The sequence below is a fragment of the Loxodonta africana genome, chromosome 9, assembly GCF_030014295.1.
Source record: "Loxodonta africana isolate mLoxAfr1 chromosome 9, mLoxAfr1.hap2, whole genome shotgun sequence".
In the NCBI taxonomy this organism is placed as follows: domain Eukaryota; kingdom Metazoa; phylum Chordata; class Mammalia; order Proboscidea; family Elephantidae; genus Loxodonta; species Loxodonta africana.
The window spans coordinates 20,637,123-20,652,119 of record NC_087350.1 but is presented as its reverse complement, the minus strand read 5'-3'; the positions used below and the strand labels follow the sequence as shown (position 1 = coordinate 20,652,119).

The window sequence follows — 14,997 nt, the reverse complement described above, 5'->3', positions numbered from 1 at the left end:
GAAATTGCAGGGTTGATAATAAACTACCATCAGTACAAAAGCATACTGATTTATTTATGGAATAACTTATTGAGTGTTCTTTGGAGACCATCAAGGGAAAAGACAGGTGTTTTTAATATATCTTTAAGTGTTTTGGAAATTTCTAAACGTGGGATTTTTTATAAGATTTAATGATATGCCGTCTCTGAATATTAAACTAGGAAACTGTAGTTTTTATACGTCCAGATATTTTATTTCTTAACTAGAAGAATAGGGGAGAAGAAACTCTTGACAATTATTGGAAAGAAATGCTTACTAGTTGTCTCGTTCATGAATTTCTCCTAAGTGTTCCCTATAAAGAAAGAGATTAGACATGAGAATTAAATGATATATAAAGATGTTGAGTGGCATGAGTTATGGATACATGCTAGTTTCCATACGAAGCCAAAGAAGTCCTTGGGCACATGTTATCTCTTCAAAGGTTGACCCTGAATTTACTCTTGGTGTCCCCTTTTCTGAGAATTAAATAGAATACATGACCACAGCAGGAGCTTAAACCATATACTCCAGAGTTTGTGAGCATATGTTAATAAATAAATGTCATGGATGCATAAATGTGGTTTTTTAAAAGGAATCCTAGAACAATATTTCCTTTCTCTTTTTTTTCTTTTTTTTTGGGAGAACTTTATGGGTCGACTAACTTTATAAGTCAAGATAATCTTCCAGGAATGGCCAAAGAATCTTTCTAAACTCTTCCCACACACATAAGAATAAATCTAAGTATGTACTGGCAACTACTTGGATACTTTAAGGACTTCAGAATGCCTAAGGATCCAGGGCTGCTATACAGAAATAATTCCTTAGTGATATCAGTGAGTAGTAATTGGATACAGGGTCACGATACCTTATAAATAGAATTGTGTTAAGTGGCTAACGCTTTTTGCCTCCAGGCCATAGAGTCCACATTTATTAAAACTAAAATAGTTGTTACATATTTACCCGTGAACGGCAGAATACCATTGGTATAAAACCCAAAACCAAACCCACTGCTGTCAAGTTGATTCCTACTCATAGCTACCCCTGTAGGACAGAGTAGAACTGCCCCACAGGGTTTCCAAGGCTGTAAATCTTTACGGAAGCGGAATGCCACCTCTCTCCCACGGGGCGGCTGGTGGGTTTGAACTGCCAGCCTTTCAGTTAGCAACTGGGTGCTTAACCACTGTACCACCAGGGTTCTTTCATTATCAGTATACCTATCATAAATTCTCTGAGTCCTGGATGAAGAACTTTCTATTCCCATTTTACAGGTAGGAAAATTGAATAAAGTGACTGGAAGCTTCTAGTAAATGTTGTGTCTCAGTGTGTTAATTCTTGAAGGAAACGACATTGAACTTGTATCAAATCCACTTGCTTTAAATCGGCAAGCCACAACAGTTAAAACAAGGATATCAGAAGAATTTTGGGTAGTTCAGTTGTGAAGGGAGCTACTTCTCTTACTTTTGATCTTCACCATGTCCCTTATTGTACGCAAGTAGATTTCAAAAACATTTTAAAAATAAATTTATTATACTACTTTCAATAGATTTCTATTTTTAAGCAGAGATTGGACAGGAACTGTAAAAAAAAAAAAAAAAACTCTAAGTTGATACAGTTCCTTTTGAGTTCCATCAGTGGCTTCTCCTCTTTCCACTCTTACCCAACCCATTATTGTGAATAAAATTTTTTGTCTTTTTGTTTGAAAATAAATACATAAATAATCATTTTGAAGGTCGGGGGTCCCAGGATGGAATACAGAATGTGATAAAACAATCTAACAGCATTACAAATGTATGAAACAACCTCACCGAAGGGGTGAGGGGAAAGATGCCAACCTAAGTAACTTTGGAAGGACTATAGGCAAAAGGAACTGTACATACACAGTGTATTATAGTTGATAAAGTTGTTTCCCATGAGGTACAGGGTAACAATTCTAATACCACAATGCATGTATACTGGAATTGAGCAGTTAAGTAAATGGATGGCAGGTGATGGAACCCAGGTTTCTCATTGTTGGAGTAGGAGGCTACAGATAAGCAAGGGGAGAAGACTAGAATGGTCCATGTAGTAATGGATTAGAGTTGGAGACATCAGTATGAACTCATGCTTAGCTTAATATAGATACAGATGGTTATATATAGAAATATTTGTAGATGTGTGTGTATACCTGGGTTAGTATACGTACGTATATATCTTGCTCTGTCAGCTGACAAAGTCTAGAAGCAATGACACCCCCGTAGCAACAAGCACACCTAGAGCCAAGATCTTGGTTTCTAAGACCATTCTCAAGTAAAAGGAATCAGGGTCCCTTGGAGAGATGGCTGATTCTAGGACTGGGGCAGGAAATATTTAAGATGAGCCTGGAGCATCTTGTAGTTTCAGAAAGTAAAGAAGTACTCAAAAAACGATAACAACAACTCACAATGGTGCGGATATGTCAAAGGTACCCAGGAGCCCAACTGCAATACCTCCAAATAACCAAAGCTGAGCAACAAAATAAAGTAGCACTGGATTATAACCCAAACTATAAAATATTCATGAGCCCATACTGATATAAATAAATGATGGAATAATAAATGCAGGAGAATAGACAAATCTATTGTGCAGAAGAATTTAAACAATGTATGTAGGTACTCTGTCCTCAAGGAGGTGGAGCATAACCCCCACTCCTTATGTGTGGGTTGCACATAGTGACTTCCTTCCAAAGAGTACAGTATGGAAAGGAAAGAAAAGAGTAACTTTACATTGGAAAAACTAGACAGACACTGCCTCAGCCAGGTGATCAGTGTTGATATTAACTGTGATGATTCATGTTCATCGCATACACCCTTGATATGCTGTTGTTGTTAGGTGCCAGCCAGTTGATTCTGGCTCATAGTGACCCTCTTGGACAGAGTAGAGTTGTCCCATAGCATTTCCAAGGAGCGGCTGGTGTATTTGAACTATTGACCTTTTGGTTAGCAGCCACGCTCTTAGCCACCATGCCACCAGGGCACCACCCTTGATGTAATGTGATGAAAATAGCATTTTACCTCTGTGGTCTTCTTTTCCACAACATGTAACCCAAGTCTAATCACGAGAACAACATCTGACAAATTCCAATAGGGGGCACTCTACAATATACTTGGCCAGTACTTCTCAAAACTGTCAAGGTCAGCAAAAACAAAGAAAGCCTGAGAAACTGTCACAGCCAGCCACCGGCTGCTGTTGAGTCAGTGGTGACTCGTGGGGACCTCACGTGTGTCAGAGCGGAACTGTGCTCTTTGGCGTTTTCCGTGATGGGTTTTGTGGAAGTAATCACCAGGGCTTTCTTGTGAAGCGTCTCTGGGTGGGCTTGAACCTTCACGCTTTCTGTCAGCTACCGAGCATGTTAACCATGTGCACTACCCGTGGACTCCAGGAGGAGCCTAAGGAGACGCGATGACTGAATGTAATGTGGTATCCTAATGGGATCTTGGAACAGAAAAAGCACATTAGGGAAGAGCTAAGAAAATCTGAATAAAGCCTGGACTTCAGTTAATAATAACGTATCAACGTTGGTTTATCAATTATGGCAAATGCACTAATGTAATATGTTAATGATATGGGAGACTGCTATGAGATATATGGAAATTCTATATTATCTTTGCAACTTTTTTAGTATATTTAAAACTGTTCTAAAATAAGTATTTATTAAAAAATAAACTTCAAATTTGGAAAGAAGTCACCATCTTTCTACCCTGAGCCCCCCGCCCCTTTTGTAAGGGCGTCTTCCCACTTTTACCAAGTGGCAGTGTCCTCTGGAGAAGAATTGAAAACATATTTGAAGCGACTAATGAGCACTTTTTCTAATAATTATTAATAGCTTTTTCTTTCCCGTTATTCTAGTTCTAAAATGAAATACCTGGGAGTGTAAAACCTATGATTTTAGCCATTGTGGCGTTGTGCCAGCACTTGAACCTAAATGCTGTTTCTCTGCTCCATCGTTCAGATATGGGATTTTAGGTGAAATTTTAAAATGACTGATAGAATGAACACATCTGTAACAATCTGGGAGGTCATACTTCATGGCAAAGGTGTTCCTTTTGTGTGCTGTGTGTTAGTGCATGTGCCCCTTAAAATATTTTGATGAGAACACAGACAGGGTCCAGAATACTTACAGGTTTTCTCACTAAGCTAGATAGGAAGAGGACTTAATATCTTTTTGATTCTAGATCCTCAATATACCTATGAAAATAACTTTTAAAATGGAAATCTTTTTTTAAACATTAGTGGTTTTTTTTTTTTTCCATTTTACTTGCCTTTTCTTCATTTTTTTCCCCCCATTCCACTGAATAAAATATTATTTTGATCCAAAGCATTCTCCCTGGTAACCCATTCCCTTTTCCCTTAGGCTCATTATAATAGTTGTAGAACCAGCCATGTGGTCCAGAAGGTCTGAGCATAAGCTGATGTCACAGAACATGAGTTGAATGGAAAAGGAGTTTGGTTAAGTACAGGAAATTTATTAGAAAAAATTGTAATTATTTGGATCACTGTTAAAGATAAGGAAATTGACTACGAAAATACATTATAGTTTAAAGTATTATTAAATTTTAAAATTTCCTAAAGCACTATGCTATCTCTTTGTTTTGGATAAGACCAGGATGAAATTGGCAAAATACTGAGAACTACTTTTTCTCAGTATTTTGCTCAGCTCAGCTATTGGACCAAGGAAGACGTAAAGTATTTCTAGTTTGACATCAAAACCAGATGTTAAAACATTATTTCTTTTTTCCCCACTGAATTAATTTCATTGTATCATATCTCATTTTAAAGGGAAGTTTTAAAATAAAAGGAATAAGCAGAAGATCTTTGGTCAGAGATTTCAGGTCTAAAAGGACCATTTTGACAATATCTTTTTTTCCTTACTTGCTTCAAGAAACCGATACAAAGTTCATGAGAACTGAAGTAGAAATACACATTAATTCTATAATATTATGTAACTGAAAGAAGAATTTGAAAACTCCAAAGCTGAAAATGTTTGCAAGGGTTCATTTTTAAAAAGCCTCTCTCCACTTGCCAGACATCCTCCGTATACTTCTGTTTCCCAGAATCCCAGTCAAGTCACCATGGGCGGAAAGACAATGATGGACGTTCTTCACCTAAACAAATAACCAAACAACCAAACATCAATAGAAAATAACAAATCACAGCAACCTATAACCAAGAGTGTAGTATGTTGAAAAGAACCTGGAATGTCCTTTTCAACACCCAGCCAAGGACCTGAGTTCTCGTCAGAGCTGTGCTGCTAACTACCTGTGTGACTATGGCTAAGTCATTTGACATCTCTGGAGCTTAATGTAGAATGAGAAGAATACATGAAAGAATCACCAAATGTTTTCCACGTGTAAAGTCCTGTATCCACAAGGGACTTATAGATGAAAAATACTGTCTTTGGCTTTACAAGTAACTTGCCTGTTTTTGCACCCAAAACTACGCTGGTGAAGAAGTGGTGGATTTCTGTCTCAAAGCCACTTTCAATGGAGTCCATTTTGACTTCTCAAAATCTATCTTTCCAAAGACAAAGCAGCATTCTCCTTGGGCCTGTCATATATTCAGTATGATTGATGAATCCTGGTTTAGGTAATTGTGCCATGAAACAGAAGGAGTGTGTGTGTGTGTTGTGTAGAGAGGATAGTGAGTCATAGTTGACACTTCCTTTTTCAGTAGTTCTGGCTGTTGGTTTTTGTGTACAAGAAAGCAAAAGCATTGCTTACAATAGAGGTTGCAACTTAGTTCTAATAAGAACGTGAAGTCATGAAAAGAGATCAAGTCCAGGAAGGAGAATAGACGGAGGGACATCAGGAGGAGGCCTGAAGACTGTAACACTGGGAAGCTTATAAAAGAGTCTGAGCCACAAAAGTGTCACATCCGTGCCACTCCTGTGACCAGATCTGCCTCACTGTTGGAGAAGACCCGATTAAGCCATGCACACTGGAACTGTGGGCTCGCCACCTCTGACCTGGCTACAAGAAAATGCCTCTCCCCAGACGTTCAGCTGTGATAACTGGGTCTCTGAAAATGGGTGACTTTATGGAAAGTAATGGAAATTAAAACATTTTTTAAGCTAAAAACAACCCTCTCCCTGACTGCAAAAAGACAAATGCATGTAGAAGTCAGTGAAGAGAAAAAAAACAATCTATGGTTTGACTCAATCCCCCACAAGCTTTGCTTTGCAGGTGCTGCCTCCTTGAAGAAGACTAGCAAGCACGTTAGTGTTCACTGACCTCTTACCTCGGAAGGCACGGTTGTTGTGTCCCACCCTCATTTGACTACTCTGTAAGCATATAAATATTGATCAAGAAGCTGAAGAATTGTTATTCTGACAGGTTCTTCCTAAATTTAGAAGTTATTTTAATAGCAGCAAGTCATAGGCCTGCCTCTCAACCCATTGTACCCCGATTTTCTCTTTGATTTTTGTTGTCCTCTTCCCAGCCCACAGCTCCTGCGTGGTTAACCTGGGCTCCCCGAGGAGTTTCCCCTATGAATGGGCGTCCTGAGGCCTGGGATATGAGCCTGGTGAGAGAAGGCTTTTCTCTGCGTGCTGGAAGGAATTACTCGGTCTGGAAGTGATGAAGTTGTAAGCACGGGAGAACTCCAGGCTGGCGCCTGGACATCTCTCCCATGAGCGTTTTAGCAACATGGCTGTGCTTGTCGGATAAACACAGCTGCATTGATTTCAGTGATTACACATGCAGATAGCTGCAGAGCGTGTTTATAAATGCACAGAGATTTTCCTCCCCACTTGAGGGGAGGCAGGGGTCCAGACCTTCATATTGTTCTCATTTGAACGTGTGATGGCATGATGGGAGCCATCTTTACTCTTGAGTCACCACATAGCGGGTTTGATTTTCATGCCTCTGTGAAGACTCCCTTTACCTATCCTCCACCTGCGTGTGGGCTGTTGTCCAAAATTCCACCACTAGAGCTTTATCCAGAGCTGAAAGCTTTCATCTCTGTTAAAATACAGCTATATGACTTTAAACAGTTTTTAGGTATTTCTACTATGAGGTGCATAAGGATACCAGGTTGTAAAAGATCGAAAGGCTGTTGGTTACAGAGATTCTAAGTCCCTGGTGCTCAGTTTGGGCATGTGAGGGAGGGAGAACTGAAGCTGCAGCTGTGAACGAGGAAAAGGCCGAGAAAAGGGGAGGCTGGGAGCACAAAGAGAGTCGCTGCATTTTCACGAAGTTTTGCCTGGGGCTTTCCTCTTATGTGATTCTTTTCCTATTTGTGAAAACGTTCCAATAAGAAAGTGACTGAGTCTATACCAGACATGGGTGTATCTATAGACATGGCTTTTAAACTGATGGCTTGTGTCATGGATTGAATTATGTCCCCCTCAAAAAAATGTGTGTATCAACTTGGTTAGGCCATGATTCCTAGTATTGTGTGGTTGTCCTCCATTTTGTGATTATAATTTTATGTTGAGAGGATTAGGGTGGGATTTTAACACCACCCTTACTCAGGTCACCTCTCTGATCCAGTGTAAAGGGAGTTTCCCTGGGGTGTGGCCTGTACCACCTTTTACCTCTCAAGAGATAAAAGGAAGGGGAAGCAAGCAGAGAGTTGGGGACCTCATACCACCAAGAAAGCAGTGCCAGGAGCAGAGCACATCCTTTGGACCTGTGGTTCCTGTGCTGAGATGCTCCCAGACCAAGGGAAGACTGATGACAAGGGCCTTCCTCCAGAGCTAACAGAGAAAGCCTTCTCCTGGAGCTGGCGCTCTGAATTCAGCCTTCTAGCCTACTGGACTGTGAGAGAATAAATTTCTCTTTGCTAAAGCCATCCACTTGTGGTATTTCTGTTAGAGCAACATTAGATGACTAAGACAGCTTGCTCTACCTTTTGGATTTATCGCTCTGGATACCAAATGGAAAGGTAGAAAGCAAGTACGTTTTAGATGTTGGCAGAAAGGAGGCCTTTGCATGTAAAGAGGAGGAGAGGAAAAGGGGATTGTGAGCGCAGCGGGAGGTGGTGGGGAGGTCCTCCTGAGGACTGGCCAGGGCTCTGACCCCCTTGATGGAAAGTTCAGTGTCAAGGCACAAGATGGCAGCAAGCCATCAAAAGATGACCGAAGGGAGTGGGACAAAATTCTAGAACAAAATGTCGAGAATCAAACAGAGGGGAACTAGTACAATGTTGGAAAGGGCAGCTATAACGTGGCAGTTTTTAACCCAGTAAATGGAAGGGGTTTCCTCCCTGATGTGTGTGTGACACCCAGACTCTAATCTGCCTGCAGCATCGACATTTACGGCTTCGTAAAATCATCATCCCCAGGTGTTCCGAGGTAGGTCTGATTTCAGACCTCAGTCTCCTTGTTGAATACTATACTGCAGTTTGGGATTAGAAAAATGCAATCTCTGTGTCCACAAAAGTGTCCCCTGCCAGATGGTTTGTAGAGCCCTTTATAAGTAACTTAACCAGGTGGGTGTCCTCTCTTTCTCCCTTGTCCCTTCCTGTGGCCTTGTTTGGCACCCATCTTGTCACTTGAGCCAGAAACCTCAGAAAGTTCTGTGTTGGTCATCTTTTGCTGCATAACAAGTTACCCCCAAATTCAGCAGCTTAAAAGAACAAGCATTTATTACCTCGTATAATTTCTGCTGGTCAGGAATCCAGGAGCAGCTTGGACAGCTCTGGCTCAGGATCTCTTACAAGGTTGCAGTCAAGCTATCAGCCAGGGCGGCATTCATCTCAAAGCTCATTGAGGTGGAAAGTACTTTTTCATTCTCACTCACATGGTTGTTGGCAGGTCTCAGTTTTTCCCTGCCTGTTGGCCAGAGGCCTCTGTTCTTCACTCCTTGGGCCTTTCCAGAGGCTGCCTGAGTGTCCTCATGGAAAAGAAGAGAACCTGTAAGACCAAAGCCACAGTTATTTTATAACCTAATCTCAGAAGCCACTCACCATCACTTCTGCCATATCTTATTGGTCACAAAGACCAACCCTAATACAGTGTGGGAGGGAACTACACGAGGGTGTGAATACACAGAGGCTGGGATCATTGGGGGCCAACGTGGAAGCTGGCTCCCTCAGAGAGGTCTTTGAAACCTTCCTTTTCTTCTCTGTCTCCGTCAGCAAATCACTTACTGAGCCCTTCTGATTCTTCCTCTGTTCTCCGATACAACCTCATCTCAAACCTGATTACTTCCTGAGGGAAAAGGTGTGAAGGCTACTAGAGGAAGCCTTGGGTACCACATACCTAAGGGCACAGGTGGAATGCATAGCAATTTGCTGGCATGTCCTCCAACTCAATTTTACTGGGAGAAGAAGCAGAAATATCTTGGCAAGGCAGCCTTTTGGGAAGCATTTGTTCACTGTGGCAGGGAAGGGAAGGCCTGTAACACCAGAGTCACCCTAGGGAAATGAAGTGCTGAGCACAAAAGCAAGACAGCACAGATACTTTCAGACTTGGCGTAAATACCTTGGGACTTGAGACCATAACAATATGAGGTCAGATACAGTCGTAGGAGATCTCTAGCCAAGGACCTGTCACTTCCCTGTAAGCATCACAAACAGGTTTAACCCCACATGTCTACTTAGATTGGAAGTGGCTTCCTGGAGCTCTTGAACTGAGAAAAACTATGGGGTCCAGCTCTGCTTCAGTGAGAACGAAAGCCTTTGTTCTCAACGTTTGCCACTGTCAGAGGAAACAGGAGCTATACTATGTTTTGGCTGGTGGGAATCCCCTCTGCCCCCATTCCACTGATAATACTTTTCTTTCTGAGAACCCTTCTCTGAAATGGGCTTTTTTTTTTTTTTTGGTGGTAGGGGGCGGGGGGGGGGGGACAAGCAAATACTTAATACGTAGAATTTTCAGAACTAGGTAACCCTCTATTCCATACATCTAAGCTATTTGAGTTGCTACAGGATCTCACCCACCATCACCACCAAGACCACCTACACCATCACCACCATCACAACCACCTCAACCACCACCTCCGTCACCACCGCCACCTCCACCACCATCACCACCTCCACCACCATCACCACCTCCACCACCACCTCCACCACCACCTCCACCACCACTACCATCTCCACCACCACCACCTCCGCCACCACTACCATGTCCACCACCACCACCACCTCCATCACCACCTCCACCACCACTACCATCTCCACCACCACTACCATGTCCACCACCACCACCACCTCCATCACCACCTCCACCACCACCACCTCCACCACCACTACCATGTCCACCACCACCACCTCCACTACCACCACCATCACCTCCACCACCACTACCATCTCCACCACCACCACCTCCACCACCACCACCACCACCTCCACCACCACTACCATCTCCACCACCACCACCTCCATTACCACCTCCACCACCACCACCACCACCACCTCCACCACCACTACCATCACCACCACCACCACTTCCACCACCACTACCATCTCCACCACCACCACCTCCGCCACCACTACCATCTCCACCACCACTACCATCTCCACCACCACCACCTCCACCACCACTACCATGTCCACCACCACCACCTCCACCACCACCACCACCATCTCCACCACCACTACCATCTCCACCACCACCACCACCTCCGCGACCACTACCATCTCCACCACTACCACCTCCGCCACCACTACCATCTCCACCACCACCACCTCCACCACCACCTCCACCACCACTACCATCTCCACCACCACCACCTCCACCACCACCTCCGCCACCATCATCTCCACCACCACCACCTCCACCACCACCACCTCCACCACCACTACCATCTCCACCACCACCACCTCCATCACCACTACCATCTCCACCACCACCACCACCACCTCCACCACCACTACCATCTCCACCACCACCACCTCCACCACCACCACCACCACCACTACCATCTCCACCACCTCCACCACCACTACCATCTCCACCACCACCACCTCCACCACCACCTCCGCCACCATCATCTCCACCACCACCACCTCCACCACCACCACCTCCACCACCACTACCATCTCCACCACCACCACCTCCATCACCACTACCATCTCCACCACCACCACCACCACCTCCACCACCACTACCATCTCCACCACCACCACCTCCACCACCACCACCACCACCACTACCATCTCCACCACCTCCACCACCACCACCTCCACCAGCACTACCATCTCCACCACCACCACCACCTCCACCACCACCACCACCTCCACCACCACCACCACCTCCACCACCACTACCATCACCACCACCACCACTTCCACCACCACTACCATCTCCACCACCACCACCTCCGCCACCACTACCATCTCCACCACCACCTCCACCACCACTACCATCTCCACCACCACCACCTCCACCACCACTACCATGTCCACCACCACCACCTCCACCACCACCACCATCTCCACCACCACTACCATCTCCACCACCACCACCACCTCCGCGACCACTACCATCTCCACCACTACCACCTCCGCCACCACTACCATCTCCACCACCACCACCTCCACCACCACCTCCACCACCACTACCATCTCCACCACCACCACCTCCACCACCACCTCCGCCACCATCATCTCCACCACCACCACCTCCACCACCACCACCTCCACCACCACTACCATCTCCACCACCACCACCTCCATCACCACTACCATCTCCACCACCACCACCACCACCTCCACCACCACTACCATCTCCACCACCACCACTACCATCTCCACCACCTCCACCACCACCACCTCCACCAGCACTACCATCTCCACCACCACCACCACCTCCACCACCACCACCACCACCACCATCTCCACCACCACTACCATCTCCACCACCTCCACCACCACCACCACCACCTCCACCACCACCACCATCTCCACCACCACCACCACCACCTCCACCACCACTACCATCTCCACCACCACCACCTCCACCACCACCACCACTACCATCTCCACCACCTTCACCACCACCACCTCCACCAGCACTACCATCTCCACCACCACCACCACCTCCACCACCACCACCACCTCCACCACCACCACCATCTCCACCACCACTACCATCTCCACCACCTCCACCACCACCACCACCACCTCCACCACCACCACCATCTCCACCACCACCACCACCTCCAGCACCACCACCACCTCCACCACCACCTCTGCCACCACTACCATGTCCACCACCACCACCTCCGCCACCACCACCACCACCTCCGCCACCACCACCACCTCCGCCACCACCACCACCACCACCTCCACCACCACCACCATCTCCACCACCACCACCACCTCCATCACCACCGCCACCACTACTACTATCTCCACCACCACCGCCTCCACCACCTCCATCACCACCGCCTCCACCACCTCCACCACCACCTCCGCCACCACCTCCACCTCCACTACCACCTGGAAGAGAGGTGACCTCTAGCAGTCTCTCTCATTAGGTTCTTAGGTTAAGTCAGTCAAGCAATGACCCAAGAGGGGGAGCTTAGAATTTGTTGAAATGGATGGGAGACTTTGAAAATGTGGTCTTTGTTCTTGAATCTACACATTTGAGATACAGTATCATACTTAGGGACCAAAGCAGACAGTGAAAGTCACCTACCACTCCTCTCACCACCCCCCACACCATCCCCATTTTACATGGGGCTCAGCGAGGTCAGAGGACTTCCCTGTGTTCATTTAATAAGTTGACAACCTAACCAGGACTAGAGTCCTCTGACTTTCTGATCTTCATTCTTTTTCGCATGTTGGACATACAAGTTATTGTGGTGTGTATACTCCTAGGACAGATATACTGCAACTGCATGTTTGCTCTGGAAACCCTTTTCTCCTACTGTGATCTCCGAATGACAGAGAATGTCATTCGCCAGGCTCCCTTGTCCTCTAGCTACCTGCAAGACTTAGCCAGTGGGGGGCACTGGGGGGATATTTGAGAACAGGAGTTGATGAAAAAAAGTATTTTTTCTCTTTTCCCTGCTTCCTTTGGGAACTTCAGCAGTGAGTGAGTCTTCTCTGTGGTTCCAGCTCCCACTGAACAGTCCCCACTGTGACTCTTGCTTCTACCAGCTGACCCCTGCCAGTGTATCCCAGTACTACTGGCCCCTTCCTTCATCAACCCAAGCCTAGGAGTCATAGCAGCTTCCTGCTGTTGTCCATCTCTCGGGTGCCTCACTGCCCCCATTTGGCTTCTCAGCTATTCTACCATTTGTGAAACCAATTCCCTTATATTAAATTACCTCTGTTTGTTAAGGTCTAAGTTGACTTCTCTTTTCCTTTTTGGACCTTGACTAGTAGAGTAGGACCATCACTGTGTGTGTTCTGGTACATTGTTGGAACACAGTAAATGTTCCATCACAATGATGTTAATGAAAAAAGAAAACCAATTTATCCAAGAGAGGTAGTGTTCTGCTCTATCGATTTACTCTATAAACCAAAAAAAAAAAAAAACCAAGCTGATTAAAAATACATTGTATTTTTTCATAACTACTGAAGAGCAAAAAGAGAAAAAAACATTTTTCTAAGATGTTTTCTTGAGGCCTTCTATTCCATGCTATCAAAAGAATGGGTTCCCTTGATCTCATAGATCCGTTCCATCTCTATCAAACATGACTTAATCATAGAAGGGATCTTTCTTTGTATGAGTGGCTTTGTATTTTTTAATTGTGGTAGAACATATCCTAATGTCATGCCATTGGTTTCCAATACTTGCTTTGGTAACAATTCTGTACCCTTGGCTCCCCCGCCGCCCTCCACAAGCCTGGTTGTTGTAACTTACAGTCCTATTTATATGCCAACCCTTGTTCTTGGCCTGCACACAAGGATTCCCACAAGGGTTCCATTTAAGATGGTGGTTTCCAAGATTGGGGCTATCTACCCGCCAGCACTAGATTTGAGACCACCAGCTTGTTTTTCCAAGCATTAATAGCTCAGTGATCTCCAAACATATTTTTTTTTTCCAGAATACTTTCCAAAAGGTTTGCAAGAATGTGTATAAAACTTTTTTTCTTTTGAAGGCATAAGGGTGTAAGGGGAGGGGGCAAGAGTAATATAAATTATAACTTGGCAGACTAGTATTTGAAACCTTATCCAAAATATATTTTCCCTTTAAAAAAAAAACAAAAAAAACCCTCTTTACATATTTAAGTAATTCATTTGGGAGAAATCTACCACTAGACTATTCACACAGCCTGGCCCTTGGCAGTTCCAGTTCAGAATGCTTTGAAATCAGTGAAGTATAAAGCCTCAGATGTTTTCTTTTTGAAAGCTCAACTTAACCTTCACTACCATGGTTGTGAGAAAAGTGACAACTCATTTTAAAGATTCTCCCCCTTTGTTTCTTTCTTTTTCTTCTGCAGGCCATGTGTTTATACCATGGGATCCCCCATAAACAACAGGGCCCTTTTTCCATGCCAGGAGCCACCCGTTGCCATGTCAACATGGCAGGCCACAGTTCGAGCAGCTGCATCTTTTGTTGTTTTAATGAGTGGGGAAAATTCTGCCAAGCCAACACAGCTTCGGGAAGGTACTGTACATGTGTTCTTTGCTTATTTATGTATTGCACACATGTTGGACCCAGGAACCCAATAAGCCGTGTTTTTCTAAACTTTAAAGAGCTTCTTTATAAGTTGGGTTGGAAATGAACATACTATAAAATATCCTGCCAGAGAAAACAAGCAGGGGTCGGGGAAGAGCACTCAGGAGACTGGGCATGGGTTATGGGGCTCTTTATTCCAGAGTTATTGATTCATGGATGATTTCAGTAGTTACTTTCACCTGGTATTTTGTGGGCCATGTGAGGGTGGTCTTGGTTGAAGACTTCTTGGGTAGGCACATGTGTCATGGAAACATCATTACAGTTGAGTTACCTGGGGTTCCATCATGGAAGCTGTGTATGGTTATTCATTATGTTCAGACAGAGTGCTTCTGTTATGCGTTGTCCCTTCTGATGGCTGGCCCACTGGTGGTGTCCTGGTAAAGAATCTT

The 14,997-nt window shown here is 44.9% G+C and overlaps 1 protein-coding gene across 20 annotated transcripts in view; it reads left to right on the top strand.

Annotated features, from left to right (window-relative positions):
* The window catches only part of AOPEP (aminopeptidase O (putative)), a 462,828-nt gene that overhangs the window by 60,731 nt on the left and 387,100 nt on the right, over positions 1-14,997 (top strand). For 18 of the 20 annotated variants that reach the window (XR_010322950.1, XR_010322949.1, XR_010322951.1 and 15 more), the window contains one exon: positions 14,370-14,536. The exons of the other annotated variants lie outside the window; for them this stretch is intronic. Coding sequence is in view for 15 of the 18 variants with exons in the window: in XM_003407697.4 (XP_003407745.2) it covers positions 14,370-14,536 (167 nt within the window). In the remaining 3 variants the exon portion in view is untranslated. The remainder of the gene's footprint in view (positions 1-14,369; positions 14,537-14,997) is intronic. 20 annotated transcript variants of the gene reach the window in all.